The 14,233-nt window shown below is 32.6% G+C and overlaps 2 protein-coding genes across 4 annotated transcripts in view; both read left to right on the forward strand.

The window, feature by feature from the left end:
• The first annotated feature begins 195 nt into the window (after window positions 1-195).
• On the forward strand, window positions 196-4,931 carry Nup133 (nuclear pore complex protein Nup133). The gene is made up of 13 exons (XM_066302760.1): window positions 196-481; window positions 536-654; window positions 711-956; window positions 1,015-1,301; window positions 1,359-1,643; window positions 1,823-2,066; window positions 2,122-2,378; window positions 2,436-3,176; window positions 3,236-3,434; window positions 3,535-3,733; window positions 3,791-4,002; window positions 4,059-4,324; window positions 4,377-4,931. The coding sequence occupies exons 1-13, from the start codon at window positions 384-386 to the stop codon at window positions 4,626-4,628; spliced, it is 3,405 nt and encodes a 1,134-aa protein (XP_066158857.1). The 5' UTR covers window positions 196-383; the 3' UTR covers window positions 4,629-4,931.
• Window positions 4,932-6,030: 1,099 nt separating this feature from the next.
• cnc (cap-n-collar) overlaps window positions 6,031-14,233 on the forward strand; it is a 53,717-nt gene continuing 45,514 nt past the window's right edge. The window contains exon 1 of one of the 3 annotated variants that reach the window (XM_066302763.1): window positions 6,031-6,075. In XM_066302763.1, the coding sequence (XP_066158860.1) occupies window positions 6,046-6,075 (30 nt within the window). In that variant the 5' untranslated portion in view covers window positions 6,031-6,045. Of the gene's footprint in view, window positions 6,076-6,358; window positions 7,284-13,518; window positions 13,663-14,233 lie in introns of those variants that run through there. The other 2 variants (XM_066302761.1, XM_066302766.1) reach the window with 2 other exon arrangements.

The following is a 14,233-nucleotide window of genomic DNA, read 5'->3' on the forward strand; positions in this document are numbered from 1 at the left end:
ATACTTAAATAATTAAATTAATATTAAAATAAATATATTTTAAATAATAACAATAATATAGTAATATATGACAGCCTTTTAGTTTTGTTATACACAAAATTTTGTTCACCAATAATAAATATGAAAAATATCTGCTCCAAAACATATTAGAGCAAAACGTGAATGAAAAAGAGCAAGATGAGTAACAAAAGGAACAATAAAAACACTATTTATGAAACGTCTAATATTTGCTGTTACAATTGTCAAAACTATCAATCAATACAAAAAGTGAGGTTGTGGGTGAGAATTCTCAATTTTTTATTTTAGCGGTTTTTATTTATTTTTCAGCGCAAAATTAAACTTAGTATATTAATTGCAAATTCAGCCAAAAACAACGTATTGAAATGGATAAAAAGACTGTGGTGTTGTTTAACAACTCGTCCTATTCATCTCTCGCCACCACTCCTAGTAAAATATCATTAACTAGAGGCCTTAATGATTCGTAACTATCTCTCAAATTTTTTTATGCCTTAAAAGTATTTTACTCCAATTTCAGACGACAGAGCTTAAAACCATCTTCAGTAAATATTGTGCTCAAATCCTCTAGTAATGTAGTTGAGCGATGTGGCTTACCAACACCAGTTCTAGTTGAAGAAGCCTTTTCATTCACTGATAGTAACCACCTCTCTGAATCAATCATTACTATTTATACCCACTTACTTTTCCTACAGGAAATATAATAATCAGTGCTAGAATTGCTGAGTGTGGATATGCTTGGGTTGTTTGTGGCAGAAATTTGTTAATATGGCAGTTTCAACCCTCTCCTCAAAATGGCAATTCCTCCATGCAGCTCAAGTTTCCTGTTTGTCATCAGCTAAAATTACCTCATAGTGATCTTGCTCATCGTGCTGAATTGATTTCTGTTTTTGTAAACAAGATGTCTCCTCATCCATCATGTGTTGCTGTGTCACCTTCAGGTAGTATCCATCTCCAAATTAGTTTCATAAGTACCTTCAAATATTAACATTTGCTCAGGCATGGTACGATACTGGCCTGACATCACTCATGGCCATTGCTCAGTGGATGAAAATTTGGAACTTAATGGTGAAGAGTGTGACAGCCTTATTGATGCTGGAAGCCTTGGTTGCATACTTGTCACAACTACATGTACAGTTGTTTTAATTCAATACAAGCAAGGAAATTATGGGCATCAACTCCAATGCCGTACATTAAAGAGTCAAGGAAGTTGGTTAGGGGGAATCAGCAGGAGAGTATCTTCTATTTTTTTTGGTCCCATGTCTAGTGATCATGGAAATGAAACTGTAAGTTCACCCAACCTACATAACATTAAGTATTTAATAAAAGTTAATGTTTTGTAGAGAATAATAAGGTTATTAGCAATACCTGGCATTCAACAGAATTATAGTATTTATGTATTAGCTGGCTTAAACTTGCAAAAATGGTCATTGACAGATCAAGTACCAGAGCAATTGAGATGGTCTGCAGACCTATCCAGGCTAGTTAAAGACTCTTTTAGGAGTCATATTTCACATTGGGAACTTTGTGATCCTGCAGATGTTGATGCATGGATTTTAGATATGCAACCAGATCGTGAAGGAGTTTTAATGTTGTGTGCTGCAGTTAATCAGCATATGGCTCCTCAGGTAGGTAGCAAACAATAATTTGAATTCCTTTAGAGGGTTACATCTATAGTTTTTTGTATGTTTTCCATACTTTTTTATCTATCTATCAGTATATAGCCATTAAAATAATATTAACATAACCATATTGCCACCTTTTAAATCAAGAATAAAAATATTTTTATGACCTTTATACTTTTTAGGTGTACTATGGTATGATCTCATTTGCAGTAAATGTTCCTAATCCACCAATGCAACCAAGAGACTTTTTGTTATTAAAAATGATGGGTCTATACACAGATAATAATTCAGGAGAGGTCTTAAATTATAAATTCATTCTTTGTGCCAATAATGCCTATATTTATAGTAATAAATCTATAACAGTCATTAAGCCCCAAGAAGACCCAGACCGTCTCGAATTTCTTCACCCCTCAGATCGAATTTTTAGTAAGTTTTTATGGTGAACTCAATGGCTTAAAAATAAAAACCGTTTCAACATTAGGTGGGTGTGCATGTTCCAATTGGCCTATATTTTTCTCGCGACAACACGGCCTTATAGCAATAACTGGAAATGATATTGAAGCTACGTTGGGATTTGGAACGTCTTCAACTATGAGAGAGAATAGTTTTTCTGAACAAAGTCAGCCAGCCACCAATTTGTCAGTGTATCATCTTGATCCCATAGAAATATTTGAAGCTCATAGGGATACTGATGGTCAACTTAAAGCTGCTTTTATATTTCATGCTAAAAGTCAACTGGTGAGTGTAATACTCAGTGAGTTTTTAGATTTTGTATCCAGAAATGTGTAATTTTAGGCTGAGGCCTATGACGTGGTTAACAAACTGTTCCCTGCAGATGCCCCAGCTTTACCAGCATTTGACAGTCCCTTAGATATTGCAGTGGTGAAGATAGGAAATGACATTCTAGATGATATTCCTACTGGAGATCCTCGTTGGACACAAAAAGGAAGTTCTGGACAAGGCATCGGGAGTTCTCGTTCCATGCTTGTTATTCGCCAGTTACAAGACAAGCAACAAGCGTTTAATTTATATATAAATTTCCTTAAAGAGTCTGGGTTATGGGATAAATTAACTGGTCTACGAATAAGGAATAACCATATGGCGACCATTCACGTACTATCAGAGTTAGCAGAGAAAATTGGTGCGTCCATAGCAATGAAAAAACTGCCCACCAGTACAGTGTATGAAGATACACTTGAAAGGGCTGTAAAGACTTACGCTACCCCAACCGGTGACGGTCTTTCGAACCACGACATATTTTTCCGAGAAGTTACTCGTGTACATGAAGGGTTTTCATGTCTTTCAAAAATCTGTGAAGATTCATCTCACTCTGCATCAGAACCTGCGGACATAATTAGAGTTATTCACGATGGAAACAGTATTGTCCTCGCAGTTCTGAATTCTGTTCTTAAATATCGCAAATTGTCAAATGACACTTTTAGTTTGAATGAAATTTCGCGTAAAATGAATTTAGAATATTGTCCCTGGACTGTTGCGGCTGGACCTGAAGGTGTCATGGATGCCCTTATGCTTCAAGTTAGTTGATTTGATTTCTTTGAAGAAACTAAAGTTGTCATATTTCAAATTTATTATAGCATACTCTCACAGTAAATTATGGCCTAAAGGTAGTAGGAGATAAGGAAGTTAGGCAAACTCTACTAAGCGATTTTGTGATGTTGGCGGATATCATTTTAGACGGAAGGAAGATGCATTTATCTACGGTTAAGCCTTCAAGATACAAATCTTTGTTTAAGCAATATTGTACTGACAGAAATAAACTTATCAAACCTTTAAGTAAGTTAACAATAAGTTGTTGTTCAATATGTCAATTTACGGAAGTTTTTTTGGAAACTGACCTGAGTTGTTTATAGCTCAATTATTATTAATTTTTTAGTGGAACTAAATGCCCAAGAAGAAGCATTAATGCTAGCGGAAAAGTATTTAGATTATGAAATCCTTGTGACAATATGCGAGGGAAACAATGATGAAGAACGATTGAATGAGTATATGAGGAGATTTAAAGATACTGGATTTTCCGAGTTCGTTTACAGTTGGTACATGAAAGAAGGAAAACAAGCAAAGCTCTTAAATCGGTAAAACTCGCCGACGCAATTATTTATTATAAGAATACTAGGATATTTTCTGTATAGGTATTGTAAGAGTGAGGAGCACCTACCTGAAGGCAGAGAAAGGCTTAGTCGGTTTTTAACGGCCTATCCTTCTTTAAGTTGGATTCAAAATATTTGTGATAAAGATTTTTCATCCGCTTCTGAGGTTCTACGGCAATTAGGAGAAAATGAAACCGAGTGTGTGATGACACAGAAATCAATGTATAGTCTCAGCAAATTGGCCAAGCTGGCTGGTAAGAGCCTAGGTTTATTTGTCTGTAACTGTCAATATGTTACAAGTAATTTTTAGGACCAGATGCCAGTGATAGTGACGACCATATAGAAGATATAAATAAGAGATTGCAGCTAATCGAATTTCAAGAACAAATCCCGGACTATGTTTTACATCAACAAGGATTTGACGCTTCTAAACCTAAAGTATTAATTCCGTGGCAGATAGTGTCTCTATATATTAATCCACATTATGTGGATGCTAAAGAGTTGGAATTCAGAAAAGCTTTGGATGTAATTTCGTTTATTGAAGATGACAATGAGAGAGCGGAACTTGCTCTGCAGGTACATAGTTTCTTTAAGATTTTTTCAATTAAATTCTTTTAATTCTGTTTAGATTTGGCGAGCTGCATTATTAAGAGATACCTGGAATTTTCCTAACTTGGACAATCCGCTCGACTGTCTTCGAGAAACTCTCTTCTTTAAATTGGTGGATATTTCCGTATATCTTGGATTTGACCCTGTGGATATTTTACCACCTCTTGATGAGCTGCTCGATGATCCATCGTTAGACGATCTTCTTCAGAACGTAAATTTCCGAACGCTAGTGAAAACAGGTTATGAATACATTCGAACACAAATGCCGTAATTTTTTTTCTGCTTATATCTTTATGCTTCGAAAAGATAAAAAGTGCCATTTTGAACTGTATAAAATTATCAGGTTTGATACTGAAGAATTAAATTATTTTTAATCTTGTTGCAACGATTGTCTCTCCCTCACAGATGAATTACTGAAAGTATAGAAATGACTTTGTTCTGAGTGTGACAGTAGTGAATCAGGTTTTGGTAGTATTAATTCATTTTCTCCAAAGTTTCTATTTTAACGATTTTGTACAATGTAACGACTTAGTTTTTGAAAATATAGTTTTGTAATAAAGAAAATAATCTGTTTTGTTGTCTTTTTCACTCAAATTAATGTTGACAGCATTTATTGTCAAAAATTTACTGTCACCTATGGTCAAAAGTTGTAAAAAGGGACAACATTGAATCGAAGTGGCTAAGTTTATAACAGCGAAACTTGAATTGGTGCGAAAATAAGTGTTTTATAAAATTTATATTTTAATATACTTCCCTTATAAGCTACTCTTATATTTTACTTTTTATAAGCAAATTTATCACCAATAGGAATATTGTATGTTTGTATTTCTAGAGCATTTTGTGTTGCATAATAGAATCCCCTTTAATTCGCCAAACTCCTATTGACATCATTATAAAAACCATTCTAAATATTAATATTGAAACAAACATTTCTCAGGTTTTGGCACGTTGATGCGATAGTTTCGTGTTTGTTAGAAAAAAAATAAAGGGTCGACTTTATCGCGCACCGGGTCTTGGACCTTTAAGGTCGCCAAAAAGTGAATGACGTAAGTTGAATGTTATAGTGTTTTGTGGTATGTAGCAGTTCCCTAAATTGGGGAGTGTGGCATAAGTTGTATTAAGGATTTGGAATGATTACTTGGTCAGTAAGAAAATGGATATATAGAGTGATCCACTGACAGATATAGCAAAAAGGATATGTTCCTTCATGCCTTAATTCTAATTTTTTTAGTGGTCACAATAGGTTTACACTATCTCTGAGGTGTTAACTCCTTGATTTAATGGAAAAACGTTACCAATTTATAAAAAAGTGGTGAAATACAAATCACTATTTATTCATATTATATGTATATATAAAATTGCATGTTAGAGCTACTTACTGCTCAAAAAATTTGTGTGTCTTTAACTTTTTTAGAGAAATTAAATTATACAGTTGGAATATTTTGCAATTAAAATACTTTAAAGGGCAAAGGACAACTAAGCACCATTGTTTTAAATGAAAGTGAATAAAACAATTGTGGTGACGTTCTCATACTATATACTACGTTACCATATAAACGTATACGTCCACATTTCGTTAATTTTTTAAATGAATTCTCTTTTACTATTATCAAGTAGAACTTTTAGAAAAGTTTATATAGGTACGAATAGTTAAAAGAAAAATTGACTCAGATATAATTTCTTATAGTATGAAGTTGCTCATCAAAGTAGAACCTCAGGTAATATTTTCATTGTTATAAAAATGTAAGTATCTAGACGCACGCATATTGGATTTGTTATGTACTGTTGTGTAATGTTGCGTTTTAATCATTTAATTAATTATCTATAAATATTAGTTAATATGCGCAATGAATTAGATCGATGCACATCCTTGAAATAAATATTATTTTTGGAAAAAATAAAAAAATTTTCTGAAATCGTTGCGCACAAAAGAAAATCAACAATACCGCGTGTGTTTACCCCCCTACCTACCAAAGGTTGGTAAATGTATTCGCATTGCGCACCGCGATATGCGACTGTGAAATCGTCTGACTCGTACGTAGCATTTCATTTGGTGAATTTATTTATATTCTTACTTGTAGTTACGATCCAACGTGTAAGATAAAAACACTAATTACTTACTTGTGCTGTGTGTTCATTTCCAAGTGACTCTAAGGATATTTTCCATTAAAAGGACTGTTTTTTTTTTAGCAAAATAACCTAAAATTTGCCGGTTTTTGACCTGTCATCCTATTTAAAAAGATCAGCTGATTCGGATTCGTGTTTGTTTACTACGACAGAGAATAGGTATCCCCTGCATGTTTAGATAGAATTTCTTCAAATTACCTTATAAAATATTCTACAAAACGATGATTAATAAACGAAGAACCAGGCAATTAGTTCCCTAGTGCGTCAACCACAGTGTTTAACTTTAAAATAACTATAAAAACTGTGCTGTGATCTCCAAATTTCAATAACAAAAACAGTGAAAATGTTGTGCATTAAAAAGGTGTACAGAGACGAGCTTTTGCAGCTTGCTCTAATTATAAGTCTTCTAAGAGTAAACCAGGACCCAGTATTTGACCATGATATTCTAAATGGCTTTAACGACTTTGATTTGAGCAACGGAACCACATGGAGGAGTTCCTCGCCAGCAATTCTCCGAAGCCACTATGTCAATCCAAAGAGCCTTGATTCAGTGCTGCTGAATTATGAGAGAGAACTGTTTGCGGATTTAAATTCACTTGGGAGGTATAATCGGGGGAACTTCAGACACACAGATGTACATGCCTATTTGTTGAACATTGAACGAAATGCAGCTGGGGCTCCATTAAGTAGTGGAGATTCCTTAACAGCACCTGTTGAAGATGCTACCAGTCATGACCTTCCTGATGTACTGACACCGTCAAGCAGTGAAGTTTCTCAGAGCCTTGAACTTACTCAAGAAGTAAGTAAATTTTTTTATTTAAGATTAATTTCTTTACAAAAGATCTCCCAAAACTATATGTGGCTCTACTTGATTGATATTTTGGTTCAAATAAGTGGGATGTCATTGATTTGAAATTATTGTTACACAGATTGACATACTCCACCAGAATATCATTTTGCAAGCAAACACAAATGAACTTGGTGATTTTTGTATATGCATGAGCATGCATAAACATTTAATAAGTAAAATAGGTATGCTCCCAGGTTTATATTGGAAGTCTAATTTTGAAACATCTTCAACGGTATGATAAGGATGTGGTTTTATTCAAGTTTGTTTTAAATCCTGTCCACTATTTTTTGATGGGTTATGAGTCTTTATTAGTACAAGTTAACGACTTTACCATAGTGTATTATTCAAGTGCAGTCTAGATTTCAGATTTGTTCTACTAATGGGTTTTTACTTTTTGACTATTTGCAGCTGACTCTTTTCTAATATATTAATTTCTATATGTTTAGCTGTGTCCATGGAACTTATCACCAAAGTCAATATATACGTAATTCTAAAATTTTCAATTAAACCATAAAAACACCTGACCTGAAAACCAAGTATCTGTAAATAATTAACACGTTTCATTTGCAGAAAACGTTAGCTGAAGTATTGCCAAAATGAAGGTTAATGTCCTTTATTTTTATAGATATGCTTTTTGTTTTACTCTTAAACTTCCACAAATGATTTTATTTCTATTTCTACAAAAGTGTTGTAATTTCATGTGTTCAGCATATTCTTTAAATGTTTTGACCTTGAGTACCTACAATTCCATGTTGGCAATCTAAAGTCCAAACTTTGTACATAGATCACCGAAATATGAATATTATTTATATGCAGTCATATTACTGTTTTATTGATTTTTTGAGTAAGTAGATTTTTCATAAATGTATATCTAAAAGCTAAAATAGTGGTTAAATGAAGTGCTTCTTCGAGCAGTAATTTTTGTCATTTGAGATGATTAAAGAGCTATCGTTAAAAAACAAACCTGTGCCACTGACCTATAACTGGTCATAGTGTTTTAAGTTCAAAAACCACCGTGCTGGCATAAGCCCAAATGGAAATAAATAAATTTAGATTTTTTCTTTGAAGTACGGATGTCAACATTCGAAATTGTTTCGCTGATAAACGTCCTTTTAATTATATTTGCATGGCCTAAAGTGTTTGGCTAAGGACCTTGATACAAGGACAAGTATGACGCAGATGATTAATTACGCCAGAGAAATTCTTAAGAGTGCAATACCATTGATTTCGGTCGATTAACAGCTTAAATCGATACGAATCACTAGTATCGTGAAAATGGTTACGATTTAAAAAAAAATAGGAAACCATATATTCACTTTCAATATCACGTACTTAGCAATCGTCCTTGCGAATGTCCAAAATGGGCATCAGTGACCAGACGTTAACATCGAACATATGGCTGCCTATATTCTTGATTCTTTGACTTGGTGCCAACGTAAAAAAATGAAATTTATTTTTATTTTGAGTTTAACGTATGTTCAACTGCACTCAAATGACCAAGAACATATTTTTAACCCGTTGAGAACACAAAAAGCAACCTCGATTATCAAAAATAACTGCAATAATTGGGATTTATGGGGCCTAAGTGGCCTCAATTTCTTGGATGCAGTGTATGGAGTTGTATTTTTCATCCAGTTTCTTTGTTTTCATTTCGTTATATTTGCTTTATTTAGCTGTTGCCACATTTACCCCAATACGTTAACCAGATCTTGACCCTATTTTGTGTGTAGATATATCAATAATTTTATTAAAACTATTAAAAGTTAGTCAGGCTTAAGTTAGATAATCGGAGATTTAATGGCAGATTCGTATAGGTATTTCATTAAATATATACGTAATTGTAAATTTATATGATAAAATCTATAGATATAATCCATAGTTCTGCGTAATATGATTTGCTTGAAATTTAATCGTTGCATTTTGAAATAATGTCCGCACAATGAGGGTAGGCCCTAATGGTTTGGTTTAATAAAGTTTTAAACGGTGAACAGGTTGATGACCTATTAAAATGGTTCCTGATACTAAATTATGTCAAAATTCAATTACCGAGACAACAAAGGCTTTGGTAATGAAATTTAGCAATTTGTGATATGTTTATGATATTTGTTTATCAGTAGCGTTATTGTAGAGTGCCCATAATGCAACTAGGATATTTATGACCTACCATTCCCATCTGTGCATTTCCTTAACTCTACTTTGAAGAATTTTAATTATGAGACCACAACTTTAATAAAACTTGACTCAAATACTACCTAAACACATTTTTCTATTAATCGGAGATACACAAGCGCCTGTACATTCACCTGTTTTTCCTAATGATCAGTCTATAATTAGAACACTTAATGTTTGGAAATTTTTATTCATTAACAATATATTTGAATTTCATTTCATTAATAACATATCTTCAAATTCATTAACAATATATTTTGCAATATGTAATGTTTTTTCTGGGATAAAACCGTAACACTTATATATTATTATAGATATGCGTTTAATAAGATGATGCGGCATGATTTAAATTAGTGGTTTTGCTGACTCAATGTATGCTTCGAGTCTCCTATACTTACAATACTAAGGTTTTAAGCATTAGTTAATACACAGATATCTTAATTTATGTAAGTTAGGATAGTTTGATATGAAATATTACTTGTAATGTATTTCATTGATCGTAATTTGTCGTTTCCAATAAATCGAAATAGTAATTTAATTTAAACATAATCGGCTTTGTAATCATTATTTACGTCAATAATTCTTAAAGGATCCTATATGTAATATTTAGGGTAAAGCCATATTTTTCCCTTTTGTTTGATTAGAAGGTTTCTCTAAAACACTTTAAAAGTCTGTAGTTGAATTGTGCAGAACAAAAGGAAATTTATGGTTTTAAATAACTACAATGTGTCAAACTCAATACACGCCCCCGATATAAGTAAAAATATTATTTCAAGGAGTGATATTTGTTCCTCAGACATTGAGTGGGCATTAAGGTCGAGCAAAACTCTGGTTTGATGAACCTGCGGCAAAAACCTCACGAAAAATTTTTATTTATTTTTAAAATAAATTTAGAAGTTCAGGTTCAGATCAATGCAATCGGCAACACCCATACACTGCAGACTTGAGATAAATCCTTGCCAACCTTATATACGTTTTTCAGGTCAGTTGCATCAATTTTACGCAGTCTGCCTCTATATGGTTAGGTGAACAATGATTCATTGGTGTAGTTGGATATATTGTTCTACTGATATAGAAGTATGAAGCTAATGGTAATTTGGTTTGAAACCGTATAAGGAATTATAAATTAACTTTAAAGGCCTGCAAAGTAAATATATGTAACTGCTTTAGATAGTTTTTAATAATAAAAAAAACTAAAACTTGCCAAAATCAAAGAGAAATCAATATTTACTTTTAATTAAAAAGGCAAAATTTATCTTTGAGGCAAAAATAGCATTCGCGTCTGTGTATACTCGTACAACCATGTGGCCAACAACATTGTCTCAACCTGGCAAACGAGTTCATAGCGTTGTATCCCTCACACATGTATAATAATTGTTTCCAATTCACCTTTGCTTCGAGCTGGTATATCCAATAATTTATGCTAATTAATGCGTAGGTCATACTTGCTAAAGAAACTATAGCGATAGCCATAACGAACTACGATCCAAATAAACAAAAAATTATTTTACAAAGACATGTTTTAGATACATGGAAATGCACATCTTTGTCTAAAACTCGAGTACTTGCCAAATTTATCGTAGATTTACATGTGCACATATGAAAGTATTATAAGTTGAACCAGAGAGGGGTAATCGTAAACAATGATTAGACTTCAATTTGCGCAATAAATAATAATCCATATCTCTGGCTTAATACTAGCTAGTATGTTTAGCCAGCATGGAGGTTACAGGTATTATTGATGTGTGTGAGTCATAAGCACTATACTTACTTAGTCATGTGTTTCCAATAATTTTAATTACTTGTATTTTTACAAAAAAATAAATATTTTGAATATAGGGTATATACATTCTATATTGAAAAAATGCTATCTATTGAAATACACGAAACTTTATTGAGTTTTTGAAACATTAAATTAAAATTTCAAACCTATACAGATTGTTCTGAAATATCAAAATAATCAATTCTACTATTGAATAAATACCTAACTCTTCAATACATGTAATAGAGTATTCAAATTCACATCTTAATAGAGATTTTATTGTAAAAAATATCCTTTCAAGCAATGCGGTTTTCCAGAAGATCGCGCAGGCAGCCACAGTAGGTTATGAAATAATAAATAAAATGATTGTTTTGAATAACAACAATTAACAGTTACTCATCAAGACCCCATCCTGCGCTTTGCCTCATTCTCAAACAATCCTTAGCATCTTGGTCAGTCATTAATCAATTAAACCGATATTTGTTTTTTCCACCTATAATAAGGATTAAAATATCTAAAATATCAAAAATGGGATTGTACCAATGCAGCACAAAGATTAAGGTACATGTCCATTCAGCAATGCATATAACCACAGAGGTCTAATCTTTGAAAGGATTTAACTTCGAAGGTTCAATCCACCAAGGTACATAGTGACAGATGTTAATGCTGCCTTACTCAGTGTTTCCACTATGGACCGCTTTTTTCTCGTTTACTTACTTTTTTTTTCAGCGTTCCTTCATAAGACTAAGTATTGTTCATTTTCACAAAAAATGGACAGTACAATTAATTTTATATTTGTTTCTAAAATTCATGACGGTTCTCTAAACGCAATTTTATATTAAATATAGTGGACGGTACTTTTTTGAGATTCTGGGTAAACTGACCACTTATATTTAGGTACATCCTTAAATTTATCTCGATTCAGATTAGAAATTGGTTTTTATTTGTGCGCTTGTCTTGTGTTTCTTCGTACCGGTTTTTAAGTTCTCCATAAATTAGCAGGTATTTATTGTATTATTCTTTTAGTCATTTCACTCAAATCGTTAAGGTTTATTATATATATTTATTAATATTGAGGAAATTCCATTAACATAATATAAAAGTTGAGGTGTGGTAAAAGAGGCCAAACCTTCAAAACGGGGGCCCGTGACGGGTGAAAAATGTAATATGTTTCTGTAGATATAGTAGACAAATTACTAGTGGCCATTATTTTTAGACGTAAATACGTTATTAAAGTTCTGCTGCAGGAAGTTGAGAAACTTTGTAAAATTCTGTCAAAAAAATTATTATGCCAGAAAGTACCGTTCTGTGAACATTGCGTACCCACAACAATATTTAAGAAATTCAGTCTCACCGTTTGGTGTCAATTCAAACTGACCTTACCAACCAAAACTATTTTTTATGAATCAAAGCTTTTTTAAGTTCAAGTTCAAGAAATCGCTTACCTGTTTATAGCGCCGAAACCAAAAATAAGTTGATGAGTAAATAAAGGAACAAAGGCAGAATGAGAAATCGTACGAAGTGAAATAGGAAGTTAAAAATAGGAATAGGAAACGTTTAATACATTGCGCTTAACGTTTTTCTGTTTTACGAAATTGTATTAATATTATGCATTTGGTGAGATTTGAGTTCACGTAACAATTTTGTAGAATTAACAAGTAAGTTCTTCTACCCATTCACAAATGTTATGTCCTAATTAACAATCTAGCAATGGTAGAACAAATAATAATGAAACGACTTTCGATTTTAAAATTGCATTTCCATTTTATTTGCCTCCTTTAACATGTGTCTTGGCAAACATGATCCTTTATTAGACGCCGTGTGTTTTTAAGAATCGATGCAATTCAGCTTAAAGGTTTCTATCTTTAACGCCAAAGCTGTTTATTGCCAAGGAGTTTTAATTAAACGTTGATATATTGCGGTTTTAAAATTTAGTAAACCAGGCGCCATCTATCCGTATGTGAACGAACCGACCCACAGCTTGTCTAACTTCTTAGATCTTAAACATCGCTACAGTGGCGCGTTATTCGTTGCATAAGTTGTAATCTAGATAGCGCCATAATGGAAAATTTTACATTTGCGTGTATTCCGCACTAGAGCTTTGAAATCGTTGTCTTGGTTACACGTGGAGCGGAAGATCATGCATGCAAAGATTTATTTATTTTTGAATAAAGGCAAAACGAGTTTCTAATTATGTTTATTTATTCAATTTTAAGTACATAACTATGAAGCAAGTCTCGGCCTGAATTTAAATCGTATTATTAAGACTAACTTTTATTAAAGTGTCCGAATTGCTTTAAATTTATACCGTGGGCTAACTTTTGTGTTAAATTCACTGATTGTAGTTATTATTGTTTTGATCTAATCAATCGGTCCTGTTGATTGAAGAGTGCATGTGTAAGTAGGATTCGGAGATACTAACGTGTATAATACTCTTTTACTAAGACGCTTATGCGAGAGGTTTACCCAACACCTTGGAAGTGAATAATTTGCATACATATATCTAAGACTGATACATAATAAATAATAGTAAGGACTTTACTATTTAACCTTTTTAAATACAGACTTCTATACTATATAATATTAAGCATTTTGATTTAAACTGTTTTGTAATCAAGATTTCGACTATTATATCTGGTTTTGGAACTTGCATCGTGCAATTTTCGAAGGATATGTTACTGGGTTACCAACATTCGACACATATGTTATATTTTTGTTTATTTGTAAAAAAATATGTCAAAGTTAATTTCACAAATAAGTACTTGACATAAATAAATATAAATCTATTTATTCTAGAAGAGTTGCTAATTGTTTCCGTAAATGGGAAATCATACACGTGTTTATCATTTAGCCATTTTGTTGTGTTAGTTCAAGACTAGAAAGCAAATATATTTTTTTGAAATTATAGTCTCGTGAAAAAAATCTTCATTTTTGAAGGTAATTCTGAAGGCTACATCTTATAAGTGAT

Source organism: Euwallacea fornicatus, chromosome 3 (assembly GCF_040115645.1).
Source record: "Euwallacea fornicatus isolate EFF26 chromosome 3, ASM4011564v1, whole genome shotgun sequence".
Taxonomy (NCBI): Eukaryota; Metazoa; Arthropoda; class Insecta; order Coleoptera; family Curculionidae; genus Euwallacea; species Euwallacea fornicatus.